Source organism: Podarcis pityusensis (genome assembly GCF_964106645.2).
Source record: "Podarcis pityusensis genome assembly, chromosome: 2".
Lineage (NCBI taxonomy): Eukaryota > Metazoa > Chordata > Lepidosauria > Squamata > Lacertidae > Podarcis > Podarcis pityusensis.
In genome coordinates, this window is record NC_138029.1 from 121209289 (window position 1) to 121223286 (window position 13998).

At 44.6% G+C, this 13998-nt stretch overlaps 2 protein-coding genes across 2 annotated transcripts in view; both read left to right on the forward strand.

Annotated features, from left to right (window-relative positions):
- LOC308469757 (uncharacterized protein) overlaps positions 1-13998 on the forward strand; it is a 127900-nt gene that overhangs the window by 97054 nt on the left and 16848 nt on the right. The window lies entirely within an intron of this gene.
- On the forward strand, positions 2596-13517 carry LOC308469597 (uncharacterized protein). The gene is made up of 3 exons (XM_080992290.1): positions 2596-2697; positions 5047-5186; positions 9250-13517. The coding sequence occupies exons 2-3, from the start codon at positions 5069-5071 to the stop codon at positions 10947-10949; spliced, it is 1818 nt and encodes a 605-aa protein (XP_080848416.1). The 5' UTR covers positions 2596-2697; positions 5047-5068; the 3' UTR covers positions 10950-13517.

The following is a 13998-nucleotide window of genomic DNA, read 5'->3' on the forward strand; positions in this document are numbered from 1 at the left end:
AGCTCCATCTGGTACGCAGGATGAGACCCTACCTGCCCGTGGACTGTCTTGCCAGAGTGGCGCATGCTCTGGTTATCTCCTGCTTGGACTACTGCAATATGCTCTACGTGGGGCTACCTTTGAAGGTGACCCGGAAACTACAACTAATCCAGAATGCGGCAACCAGACTGGTGCCTGGGAGGGGCCACAGAGACCATATGACACCGGTCCTGAAAGACCTGCATTGGCTCCCAGTGTGTTTCCGAGCACAATTCAAAGTGTTGGTGCTGACCTTTAAAGCCCTAAACGGCCTCTGTCCTGTGTACCTGAAGGAGTGTCTCCATCCCTGTCCTTAAGCCCAGACACTGAGGTCCAGCTCCGAGGGCCTTCTGGTGGTTCCCTCCCTGTGAGAAGTGAGGTTACAGGGAACCAGCCAGAGGGCCTTCTCGGTAGTGGCACCTGCCCTGTGGAACAGCCTCCCATCAGATGTCAAAGAGATAAACAACTACCTGACATTCAGAAGACATCTGAAGGCAGCCCTGTTCAGGGAAGTTTTTAATGTGTGACATTTTAGTATACCGTATTTTTTGCACCATAACACTCACTTTTTTTCTCCTAGAAAGTAAGGGGAAATGTCTGTGCGTGTTATGGAGCGAATGCCTATGGATGGCAGGGGGATTTGCTGCAGTCGTGAGCAGAGGATCCATGGATCCCCTTCCTTCCCTCCTCCGTGGCTCGCTTTGAAACAGCAAAGCGAGAGAAGAGCCGCTGAGTAGGGAGGAGAGAGGGACAGAGAGCCTGCTTGCTTTAAAGGAGCAAAGCGGGAGAGGAGAGGAGTCTTCTCCTCTTATACCCCTCTTCTGCGTTTTTAACAGCATCCTTCTCCACCCACCCCACGCGTGTTCCTTGTCCCTTGAGTGCTTTTCCTTCCCTCCCCACTAAAAACGTGGTTACAAAGCACGGATCCACATGGATCCTAGGATTTTTGCACTGGGTCACCCCAAATTCACCATCAGATCACATAGCATGTCCATGGCTACAGCTTGCACCAAAAAAATCACACACCCACTGTTGCCTGGGGCCGCAGTGGTGCAAAAACGTGGTTACAATGCATGGATCCACATGGATCCTCAGGATTTTTGCATTGGGCTACCCCAAACTCACCGTCAGATCACATGTCTGTGGCCACAGCATGAACCACAAAAATCATACATCCACTGTTTCGTTTAGAATATATTTTTTTCTTGTTTTCCTCCTCTAAAAACTATGTGCGTGTTATGGTCGGGTGCGTGTTATAGAGCGAAAAATACGGTATTTTTGGTCTTTGTTGGAAGCTGCCCAAAGTGGCTGGGGAGGCCCAGCCAGATGGGCGGGGTACAAATAATAAATATTATAATATTATATTATATTATATTATATTATATTATATTATATTATATTATATTATATTATATCATTTTAACCTTTAGGAGTGTGTGGGAGACGATCCATTGTAGGCCAGAGCTGTGCGTATAATAATCCTATATTATTACAGCGGCAAGATTGCTACAGGAACAAAGGTGGAAAGTCTACAGCCCTAAGCGCTACAGAAGAATGGCCAATAAAACTAATGGATTTGGCTGAGATGCCGATGTGAACACATTTAATTAGAGAAAAATCATTACTGCGCAAATAAGGAATAGGGAATTTCTTATGGGCTTTTGGCATGAAAGAGAAAACAATCTTGTAATATCAGGATTTGAAGGTTGAAAAAATACTGGCTTACAGATGACAGAATGGTTGGATCTTAAGGCATGAATACCACATGTAGCTGCAGGACAGAGAACTGGAAGTCCTTGTATTTATTTGTTTTGTTTTTCCTTTCTTTTCTTTTTCTCTCGCTTTCTCTTTTTCTTAGTGTTTTCCTTTCCATGTCTTCCTTCTGACTTTTAGACCTTCGTTCTCTTTTAGACCAGGCCGCTGTTTCATTTCAGTATATAAGGTGCTTTAAAATAGGTATGCGTTTTTGTACATCTTTGTATATAATTTTTATTAAATTTTCTGTTTTACACTTTAAAATACTCATTTTTACATCCTTAAGATATCAAGGACTTCCCTTTTTCTCTTTCCATGGTTCATTTTACATATCATAAATCCCTGCATGTTTCTCAGAAACTATACCATTCAGTATTCCATTATTGCATCCATCAATACTTATTTACACCGTTGAATTTATCTTAACCCTGCCAGCGTTTTCAGCTGTACGCAGTTATTCCCCATATATTCAATAAACGTTTTCCAATCTTCTCTAAACGTACGTTCTTCTTGTTCTCTTATTCTATATGTTAAGTCTGCAAGCTGCACATATTCTATCTGCTTAAGTTGCCACTCTTATTTAGTTGGGACCTCGCTCGTTTTCCCTTTTTTGGTACATCTTTGAATAAGCATCAATCAATCAATCAATCAATCAATCAGACCAGAGCTGCGCAATTAGAACTGATTTTCCCTCTTTGGCTCAGAGAGGCGCAGAGCGAGGGAAGCGATCCTGCCTTCTAAGGGTTAAAGTGAACTGACTCCGGGTCCTAGAGAGGATGTGAATTGGGGGGGTGGGGGTGCAAAAGGAGGAGGAGAGTGGGGCGGGGGTCCTCCGGAGCAAATGCAAGCCTGTGCGAACAGCTCCCTCCTCCAGCTCCAGCCCTGCCTCTCTCAAGCGCTGCATCGGAGACCCCCCAGAATCTGGTCAGTGGTCTGCCTCCCCATAGCTCTGTGCATGGGGAGATGGGGGGCTGAAGGGGAGCCCTGGGGTGGCAGGGAGGGAGGAGGGTGCGGGGGGGCACTGCAAGGCAGGACAGGGAGATGCGGGGTTGCTGCTGGCCCTCCCACCCCCTACTTGCCCCCCAATGGCATCTTAGGCTCCTTTTGCAGGGGGGGATCCTGCGACAGGACTCCAACTCCCATCAGCCCCTGTCAGCACGGCCGCCAATGAGGAATGATGGGAGTTGTAGTCCATCACTCCATCCCGGTTTGGCGCTGTTTCCCACCCATAGAATGTAGAGCATAGCTGTCAACGTTTCCCCCTTTTAAATGGAAATTCCCTTATTCCGAATAGGATTCCTCGCAAGAAAAGGGGAAAGTTGACAGCTATGCCGTAGAGTTGGAAGGGATCCCGCGGGTCATCTAGTCCAACCCCCTGCAATGCAGGAATCTGTTGCCCAATGCGGAATTCGAACCCACGGCCCATGGGTGGCTCTTCTTTGATCGCGCCTCTGTTTCATCGGTTTTCCTTAAAAAGGGGAGTTGGTGAAGCACTCAGCAGCCTGGTTAAATCTCTCAGGTGAAAGGATGGAAAGGTACATCAGTCAGAGAGAGGGAAGGAGGGAGAAAAACTGAAGAAGAACCTGGAAACAGAACAACGCTGGCTGGTAGATTTTGAGGTCCAAAGCATTGCAAAGGTTGGTCACTTCTGTAAAGAGGCTGTTGGAGGTGCATCTCATGGTCTCCCTCACCAAAACAGTTCATACGTGCGCGGAATAAAACTTTAGTAGTAGTAGTAGTAATAATAATAATAATAATAATAATAATAATTTATTATTTATGCCCCACCCATCTGGCTGGGTTTCCCCAGCCACTCTGGGCGGCTTCCAACAAAACAGTAAAATGCAATAACCTATTAAACATTAAAAGCTTCCTTAAACAGGGCTGCCTTCAGATGTCTTCAAAAGTCTGGTAGTTGTTCTTCTCTTTGACATCTGGTGGGAGGGTGTTCCACAGGGCGGGTGCCACTACCGAGAAGGCCCTCTGCCTGCTTCCCTGTAACTTGGCTTCTCGCAGCAAGGGAACTGCCAGAAGGCCCTTGGCACCGGACCTCAGTGTCCAGGCAGAACACAGTGTCCGAGCAGTAAAAAGGTAAAGGGACCCCTGACCATTAGGTAGTAGTATTAATATTAATATTAATATTAATATTTTGTTGGGAGCCACCCAGAGTGGCTGGGGAAATCCAGTCAGATGGGTGGGGTATAAATATTATTATTATTATTATTAAAGCCTTCATGTGCAGGGGCTGCATATTGAACTTCAGGTGCAGCAGCAGAAATGGCTCTTCCCTCTTTTAAATTTATATTAAATAATATTTCTAAAATAAAGGAGGGAAGTGAGGTTTTGTGCACCCAGTAGATTAAAACACCACCTGCAAATTAAAGAATCGGTTGTGCAGCCTGACTGCAGCCGAGCAAAAACCTTAATTTCAACCACGTTTGAGGTGGTTTGGGGGTGAGACTTGGCTAAACTAGGTCCCGCTTCCAGGCTCTCAGTATTTTGTATGAGGGATGTACTGGAAATGTGGATTTTAGAAGATAAAGTCCCTACCAGAGAAGAATGGCAGGTCTAAGTTGATGGACTATGTCGAAATGGCAAAAATGTCCGGAAGAATCAGAAACCAGGAAGACCAAAATTGCAATAAGGAATGGGGAAACATTTATAATCTTATTTTATAGGCAAAGGTAAAGGGACCCCTGACCGTTAGGTCCAGTCGCGGATAACTCTGGGGTTGCGGCGCTCATCTCGCTTTATTGGCCAAGGGAGCCAGCGTACAGCTTCCGGGTCATGTAGCCAGCATGACAAAGCCGCTTCTGGCGAACCAGAGCAGCGCACGGAAACGCCATTTACCTTCCCGCCAAAGTGGTACCTATTTATCTACTTGCACTTTGTGCTTTCAAACTGCTAGGTTGGCAGGAGCAACGGGAGCTCACCCCGTCGCGGGGATTTGAACCACCAACCTTCTGATCAGCAAGTCCTAGACTCTGTGGTTTAACCCACAGTGCCATCCGCATCCTAATCTTATTTTATAAACCACTGTAAACAGCTAAAATCGTTAGTGGGGTTGGCGAGAGGAGGAGAAGGGCACGGGGGGGGGGGGGCTGTGACAGCCAGATTATAAAAGTCTGAGCCTTGGCAGTGAACCCAAAGGATTGTGCAAGTGGTTCATTTCCAGCTGCTGACCAGAAGTACCAGCTTTGCTTCAGCCCTGTCTCCTGATTCTGCCATCGGTGGTCTTTGCGTTTTGCGTGAAAGCGAAATCTTGCCTTTCAGGATCCGGTGACCCACTGAAGAGATGGCTCTGCATTTCAAAAAGGAGGAAGAGGAGGAGGCCTGGGCACCCCTGGATCCTGACCGGGCGGCTCTGCATGGAGAAGTCAAGGAGGAAAAGGGCAGGATTCTGGACTTGCTCGGTAAGGGTGTCTGTCTAAAAGAGCAGTTAAGAACCTACTTGTTGAATGGTTCCTATGCTTTCGTACTCCAAAGCCCATTCTCCTTTTCTAGTGGGATTTGATCTCTCTTTGTCGATTAAGAGCATTTATCTCCCACCTTTCAATTTAATATAAAAAAAATCCGCTAGGGCAGGCATAAGCAAACTCTGGCCCTCTAGATGTTTGGGACTACAGTTCCCATCATCCCTGACCACTGGTCCTGTTAGCTAGGGATGATGGGAATTGTGGTCCCAAACATCTGGAGGTCCGGAGTTTGCCTACGCCTGCACTAGAGTGTTATGCATGGTTATAGGTAAAGGTAAAGGGACCCCTGACCATTTGGTCCAGTCGTGACCGACTCTGGGGTTGCGGCGCTCATCTCGCTTTATTGTCTGAGGGAGCCAGCGTACAGTTTCTGGGTCATATGGCCAGCATGACTAAGCCGCTTCTGGTGAACCAGTTTACCTTCCCGCCGGAGCGGTACCTATTTATCCACTTGCACTTTGACGTGCTTTTGAACTGCTAGGTTGGCAGGAGCAGGGACCGAGCAACGAGAGCTCACCCCGTCGTGGGGATTCAAACCGCCGACCTTCTGATCAGCAAGTCCTAGGCTCTGTGGTTTAACCCACAGCGCCACCCACTTCCCTATGCATGGTTATACATTGGTGCAAAATATTAAAGGCTTGGCGTCATCAAAATAGCCATTTTTAATACTCAGTTGCAGGACGCATTTAATAGCTGAGAGCTGGAACAACAAGCAAATAACTAAATCATTGTTTTTGGTCCTTATTGTTTTAATAAAATTAATTCAAGTATAATACAAATTTAAAAATTGACTTCCCACCCCGCTTCCATGATGTTTCTCTTCCCTCCCTTACTTGCTGCTCAATGTAACATACATTACTAATTCCATTTCAATGTTTAAAAATATTTTAGCATTAATTCCCCCCCTTCATTTCTCATCAACTACATATTTCAATTCCTGCATAGACTTGCATTTAATTATAACAGATTCCCCAAATGTCAAGTAGAGTTACTCTTCACTTTGTCAGCCAACAGACATCATTAATTGTAAATCAATGCTCCACAATGTCAGCATCGCCCTAGAGCCAGTGCACCAACTGGACTCTTGCACCTCAACCCCGACTGGGCTAGGCGAGCTGGGTAGCACCGCCAGAGACCTCCTTCTCACAGGAAACGGTCACAGTGCTGTGGACTCACAGCTCAGAGCTGAGAGCACCGGATTCACTGTCTCAATAATACAGTCGTTGCGCAGCAGAGTTTTGCAGAGTCTTGCAGAGTATAAACCACTCGGAGAGCAGCTCTGTAGAATATCTTCCTTTTATTCTGTAACTACAACTATGATACAAAGCTATATACAGAGCTGAATATTCTAAGCATAAATCAATGCTACACTGAGAGTCTGCAGCTGCTCTTAGCAGCAATCTTATCTCTAGGATCTCCAACACTCTCACTCTCTCCGATACACTGACTGACTGACTCTCTCTCACACACAGACTGATATGTTGCTGGGCAGAATAAGTAGATAGGCAGGACACGCCTCCTCCTCTCTGGAGAGTCAGCAAAGACCATCAGGAGATGATCAGGAGATTCTTGGGTATGGGAGGGGTGAAATCTCCTCACACAAATGCATATTATTTCTATATATTTATTAACAGAATTGATGTGCCTTTCAGTCATCAGAACCCCTGAGCAGTTTAGAGGGGGGGCTATTGGGTTGTTGATTTTATTTTGATTATATATTTTGTGGTTTTATATCTTGATTTTATTCTGTGAACCACCCTGATACCCCTGGGTATAGGGCGGTATATAAATGCAATCAATCAATCAATCAATCAATCAATCAATAAGCTTATAATATAAAAGAGACATTAAAATTACCGATAAAACCAGAAGCTTAAAAACAAATGAGTGGAAACGGTTTTTAAAAGAAAATCAGCAAGTCTTAAAAAGACACATTCCAAAATAAAATCACAGAGTAGTATACCGTAGTTTTCCATGTATAAGACGATAAAAAAAAAATGTTAAAAATTGGGGGTCGTCTTAAACACAGATAGTGTAGGGGGGGCGATTGGTTGCAGCCGCGAGCAGGAGATTGTCAGCGGCGATTGGGTGGGTGATTGGTGGCTGCTGTCGATTGGCTGCTTCTGCATCAATTTTGTGGGTGATTGGTGGCTGTGGCAAGGCCTGGTGTTGACTGGCTGCCGCTGAGGCAATTGGGCAGGCGATTGGTGGCTGCTGTCGGCGAGAGCCAGTGTGGTGTAGTGGTTAAGAGCGGTAGTCTTGTAATCTGGGGAACCGGGTTCGTGTCTCCGCTTCTCCACATGCAGCTGCTGGGTGACCTTGGGCTAGTCACACTTCTCTGAAGTCTCTCTCTTTTTTTAAAAAAAATAATTTTTATTAACCAACCAATCAAATCAAATCAAATCAAATCACATCACATCACATAAATTCTGAATTACAAAGCCGAATTTTAAATTTTTGTTGAGGGGACCCATATTTCAAGTTCCGAAGGGGATTCCAATCATCTTCTTCCTGCTGCGTTAATATCCATAAATCTGTCCAAATAATGTTCATAATTCTATCCAGTCCTATCTTGCTGTTCTCACATCTCATCTTGTTCGTATATTTTTCTATTTTTCTTTATGATCTCTTCTGATAATCTCCTTAAGCAGGTAAACACCAGTTTTAATCCTGTGTGAATTTTCCATTCGTCCAATCATCATATCGAGATGGTTTCCATATATCTTCACTTTCATAAATAAAATCACTCTTTCCATCATCGGTCTCACATCTGTCGCCTTCTTTAGTCCCTCTGAGGAGGCTCACCCACAATATGAAAACAGATCTAACCCTCCTCCCAGACATAAGTCTTTCGACAGAGCTTGCCAAAATGGCGACGCTATTTTTTGCTGCGTCATTCCAAAGCTCTTATACTTTCCACAGCCTCCTTAAAACATGCTTTTGTTAGAAAATTATCTCCACACAGTCTTAAATCCCCAGCTTAAGTCATTTAAAGGCATTTCTGACTTGGGGGGGGGGGGGGATTCTTGGTTAATCACATAGAGAAAAGACAGGAAAGTTCCCGCCCCCCCATCCAGTCCCATTGCCAAACATACCGAGCCTTGGTGTGTCTTCTCATGATTTCATGATTTATTCCTGTTCCTCCGACCCGTCTTGTTTCTCAGAGATCTCTTCGGTAAGCAGTCTTTACTCCCCCTTCTTCCTTGAAATATGTGCATTAGCTTCCTCCTAATTGTTTCTTTTGAAGTTGCTGCAGCTAGAGGCGCGAATCAGAGACAGCGTCCAGGAGCGCCGAAGTCTGCACAAGGGCTTTCTGCCTAGTGCCCCCACGCCCTCAAATTCGGGGGTGGTATAGGGCACAGCAGGCAAGGGCAGTCCCCCCCCCCACCCACTTGGGGGGGCGGGAGGCTGTTTACTCCCATCACAGCCTCTTAATTACCTCATGTGGGTTGGAGAGATGTTATTGTCAGCCATCTTCCGATGTGCCCCTAGTGGCCCCTCTCTGTTCTCTTCTCTGAAGTCTCAGCCCCACTCACCTCACAGAGTGTTTGTTGTGGGCCAGGAAGGGAAAGGAGAATGTTAGCCGCTTTGAGACTCCTTCGGGTAGTGATAAAGCGGGATATCAAATCCAAACTCTTGGTGACGCGTGCAACCCTCCCAAAAAAAGCTTAACAACTCTGGGCAATCTCCCCCCATTTTCTTAATTAAGAGTCCCCAAAATAGGGGTCGTCTTATACACAGGGGTGTGTTATACACAGAAAAATATGGTACTTGTCAGATTTACCTGTGTAAAAAAGGCTTTTAGCAGGCCCTGAAAACAGCACAGCGAAGGCACTTGCCTTATATCAAGGGGCAGAGAATTATTTGCAAGTGCAGGACAGACATTATGAGAGAAATTATGTAGCACATCCCAATTAACAATTACCTGAGGTCCTTCAATTATTTGAAGTTCCCATTTCCAATATGGACTCTTATTGTTTTCTTGTCTTCATTGCAACAGGTGACCAAGGGGCAACTGAGGAAACGGAAGAACTATGGGGGGTGTTGCTGGAAAAAGAACAGTGTGGAAAGAGGAGACAGCCAGCAAGAAAAGCAAATCAGGGGAGGGAAAAACCCTTTGCTTCCCAGGGCAGTGGCTGCCTTGAAATCGCAACCCCAGAAAAAACTGATAAAAGAAAGAAGACCAGTCAATGCCTCGTGTGTCAGAAAAGCTTCAGTTCTAGGTCTAAACTCAGAGCTCATTGCAAAATCCACAAAGGGGAGGAACCATATAAATGCTTGGAGTGCGGAAAGAGCTTCAGTTGGTTCACAAACCTCAGCAGGCATCAAAGAACTCACACAGTGGGGAAAGTGCACCCATGCCTGGAGTGTGGAAAGAGCTTCAGTTCGAACTCGGACCTTAGGAAGCATCAGATAATCCACACGGGGAAGAAACCCTATAAATGCCTGGAGTGCGGGAAAAGCTTCAGTCGCAGCACAACCCTCATCGTGCATCAAAGCCTCCACACTGGGGAGAAGCCTTACCGATGCCTGGAGTGTGGGAAGAGCTTCAGTCAGAAGATGTATGTCACTCGTCATCAGAGAATTCACACTGGGGAGAAACCCTATAAATGTGCGGAGTGTGGGAAGAACTTCACAGTGAGGACGAGCCTGGCTGCTCATCAGAGAATTCACACAGGGGAGAAACCATATAAGTGTGCAGAGTGCGGGAAGAGCTTTAGTCACAACTCAAGCCTAACTATGCACCAGAGGACTCACATGGCAGAGAAACCGTACAAATGCTCGGAATGTGGAAAGAGTTTCAGCGTCAAAATTAGTCTTACTTATCACGAAAGGATTCATACAGGGGAGAAACCGTATACGTGCTCGGAGTGTGGGAAGAGCTTTAGTCAGAGCTCAGCCCTCTCCACACATCAGAGAATTCACACGGCCGAGAAACCCTATAAATGTGCCGAGTGTGGAAAGAGCTTCAGTCAGAACGCCGACCTTATTACCCATCAGAGAATCCACACAGGGGAAAAGCCATATAAGTGCTCGGAGTGCGGAAAGAGCTTCCGTTTGAGCACGGGCCTCAGTAACCATCACCGGATTCACACGGGGGAGAAACCCTACGAATGCCTGCAGTGTGGGAAAAGCTTCAACAACAGCACAACCCTCAGTATGCATCAGAGGACTCACTCCGAAGAGAAACCGTATAAATGCTTGGAGTGTGGAAAGAGCTTCTGTTCTAGCACAATCCTCATGTACCATCAAGCGACTCACTCAGAGGAGGAGCCCTATAAATGCTTGGTGTGCGGAAAGAGCTTCAACCTGAACAAAGACCTCACTTCTCATCAGAGAATCCACCTAGAGGAGAAGCCCTACAGATGCCTGGAGTGCGGAAAGAGCTTCAATCAGAAGATTAATCTCACGTTTCATCAAAGAATCCACACAGGGGAGAAGCCGTATCAATGCTCAGAGTGCGGAAAGAGCTTCAGTCGAAGCACACACCTTACATGTCATCAGAGAATTCACTCGGGGGAGAAACCGTATAAATGCCTCGAGTGCGGGAAGTGCTTCAGTTCGAGCTCAAACCTCAGTAAGCACCAAGTGACTCATTCCGGGGAGAAGCCCTACAAATGCTCCGAGTGCGGAAAATGCTTTAAAAGGAGATCATACCTCAGTAAGCATAAGAGAACTCATGAAGAGGAGGAAGTATAGAAACGCATTACGCCTAGAAAGAACGTTCATCCAAGTACAACTTCTCAGATTTCACACCCAAGAGAAACCACATATCATGTGTTGCCTTTTGGCCAGATCCACACCATAGATTCAAAGCACATCCAACACATTTAAAGAACATGACTTTCCCTCAGAAATCCTGGGAAAAGTAGATTATTAAGGGGTGTGGTTTTTTTGTTTTGTTTTTTAAGGAAAGGGCTTTTAATGGGGCTGGGCTGTTGTTGTTTTACTACCTGTGTGTTAATAGATTTGTTTTTATATTGTTTTAATTCTGCTATAGTTTAATTACTTTTTGATATAATTTTATTTTTTGTTTTCACCTTTTACAAATATTTTTACAAAAATTTGTAGCAAAATTGATCTGCGTTTCTTTCGACTTCCCTCCCCTCCTTTCTGTGGTTACTTACTTTGTATATTTTTATTACTGCATATCCAGTTCAAACCTGTTTACTGGTTTGCCCTTATGTTCTCTTTTAATTATTTCTTACTGCACGAATTTATGTCTATCCTGCTAATATTTCAAGTTTTACAATGTATCTTCAAATAATCAACAAATGTTCCCCATTTTGTTTCAAAAAATCTCTCTTCTTGGTTTCGTATTTTTCCGGTAAGTTTCACCATTTCTGCATATTCCATCCATTTTATTTTCCAGTCCTCCTTTGTCGGAACTGTTTCTTCTTTCCATCTCTGGACATAAATCATTTGGGCAGCTATAGTACAGTGGTACCTCGGGTTAAGTACTTAATTCGTTCTGGGGGTTCGTTCTTAACCTGAAACTGTTCTTAACCTGAAGCACCACTTTAGCTAATGGGGCCTCCTGCTGCCGCTGCGCGATTTCTGTTCTCATCCTGAAGCAAAGTTCTTAACCCGAGGTACTATTTCTGGGTTAGCGGAGTCTGTAACCTGAAGCGTATGTAACCTGACGTACGACTGTAATGTATATAAATATATATATATTTTCTGTTCTTTGGGTACCTCTCCCCCCAATATTCCTAAAAGTAAAGCTTCTGTGTATTTTTAACAAAAGTTATCTTCAACATTTTTTTCAGCTCATTATAAATCATTTATCAGAAAGCTTTTGCTACCTTACATAACTCCCACATATGGAAGAAAGTACCCTCTTGTGGGGGGAAAGTGGGATATAAATATAACAACAACATTAAGGGTACTGCAAATTATAGTTCTGTGGTGGGGGAACCATAGTTCTGAGAATTCTTTGGAAGAAATTGCTTTAAATATGCATTGGATATGCTTTCAATGGTGTGGCTCTGTGCTCAGTTTCCGTAGACCACCCAGTCGTAAATATACGTTATTGTAAATATTCCAATTAAGGTGAAACATCACCCATCATTCTACTTTCACTTACATTTTGCAGCAGACTGGTGCTTCAGTGACATTGGTGAGGTTCACATGCCATGTTAAACCACAGTTAAAATAAGTGATTTTTCCATTTTCAGCATGGGGAAAATTATGGAGAGGGGATTTGAAATTTACAGCGTGTTATACATTAAAATAGGGATGCGCGTGGCGGTGTGGGTTAAACCACAGAGCCTAGGGCTTGCCGATCAGAAGGTTGGCGGTTCGAATCCCCACACGGAGTGAGTCCCTGCTCCTGCCAACCTAGCAGTTCAAAAGCACGTCAAAGTGCAAGTAGATAAATAGGTACCACTCCGGCAGGAAGGTAAACAGCGTTTCCGTGTGCTGCTCTGGTTCGCCAGAAGCAGCTTAGTCATGCTGGTCACATGACCTGGAAGCTGTACGCCGGCTCCCTTGGCCAGTAAAGTCAGATGAGCGCCGCAACCCCAGAGTCGGCCACGACTGGACCTAATGGTCAGGGGTCCCTTTACCTTATACATCAAAATAAAATTATATGAAAATGATGTACAGCTTGTATTTAACTCCTGGGTAAATTAGCAAAAATGTACAGGACAAGTTCAAATATTTGCTGGAAATGTAAAGAAAAGGAAGGCACCTTTTACCATGTGTGGTGGAACGATAAAGTAACAAAGGAAATATGGGAAATGATATATAATGAATTTTGGGGGAAACTGTTTAAAATAATGTTTGTTAAAAAACAACAACAGAAGCCTTTTTGAAAAGACTGTTAATGTATGCAGCAATAGCTGCAAGGAAGCTGCCTGCCCGAAGTTGGAAAAACGATAAAATCCCTACCAGGGTGGACTGGCAGGCAAACTACTGGGTTATGTAGAGATGGCAAGAATGACTGGGAAAATCAGAAACCAGAAAGATCAAACTTCAACAAAGAATGGGAGAAATTTATATCATATTTGGCAGACTGCTGTAAATATTTGAATTCTTTGGCAGGTCTTAAATAACTCTTGTAATGTTACATAGACTTTGGATATAATGGAGGACTGAAAAATTAGGATTTATGGTATGCAGTTGAAAAAGTTAATTAAAGAACCCATGTAGGGGAGGAGGGAGGTCTTGAAATTCAGAAGAATCTTGTATAATTTTTATTATTTGTTATTTTGAGTGTGAATGAATTTGTAAAATCAAATAAAAATCATTTATTTTTTTTAAAAAGTGATGGCTTCGTGTGAACTGGAAGCCCCGAGGTATATACACTGCTAAAATACGGTAACACCTTTCGGCTGCTCCCGGATTTCTGACATTGCTCCATTGAGAAGACACCAGAGTCTGACTTACAGGGATGTCCGAACCCAGCTTGCGGTCTGTTTCTCTCCAAACAATGAGTAGGAAAACAAGGACAAACCTGGTAATTTTGCTTGGAGAAACTTTCCACTCTCAAACGGGTCTTACCGTCAAGAAATTTCTTAAGCAGAGGAAAGCATAGTTATCCTCCAACCGCCTCCAGGCACTCACACAGGACCTTCACGGCCTTCACTGGTTCTGATTTAAAGGAGAGGTAGAGCTGGGTGTCATCTGCATACTGATAAACACCCAGCCCAAACCCCCTGATGATCTCTCCCAGCGGCTTCATATAGATATTAAAAAGCTTGGGGGAGAGGACGGAACCCTGAGGCACCCCACAAGTGAGAGCCCA

Excerpts from the sequence above, each read along its gene's own strand:
- LOC308469597 (XM_080992290.1), top strand. The coding sequence starts at position 5,069 with ATGGCTCTGCATTTCAAAAAGGAGGAAGAGGAGGAGGCCTGGGCACCC. Across the intron at positions 5,187-9,249 it reads CAGGATTCTGGACTTGCTCG|GTGACCAAGGGGCAACTGAG; the intron begins GTAAGGGTGTCT and ends TCATTGCAACAG.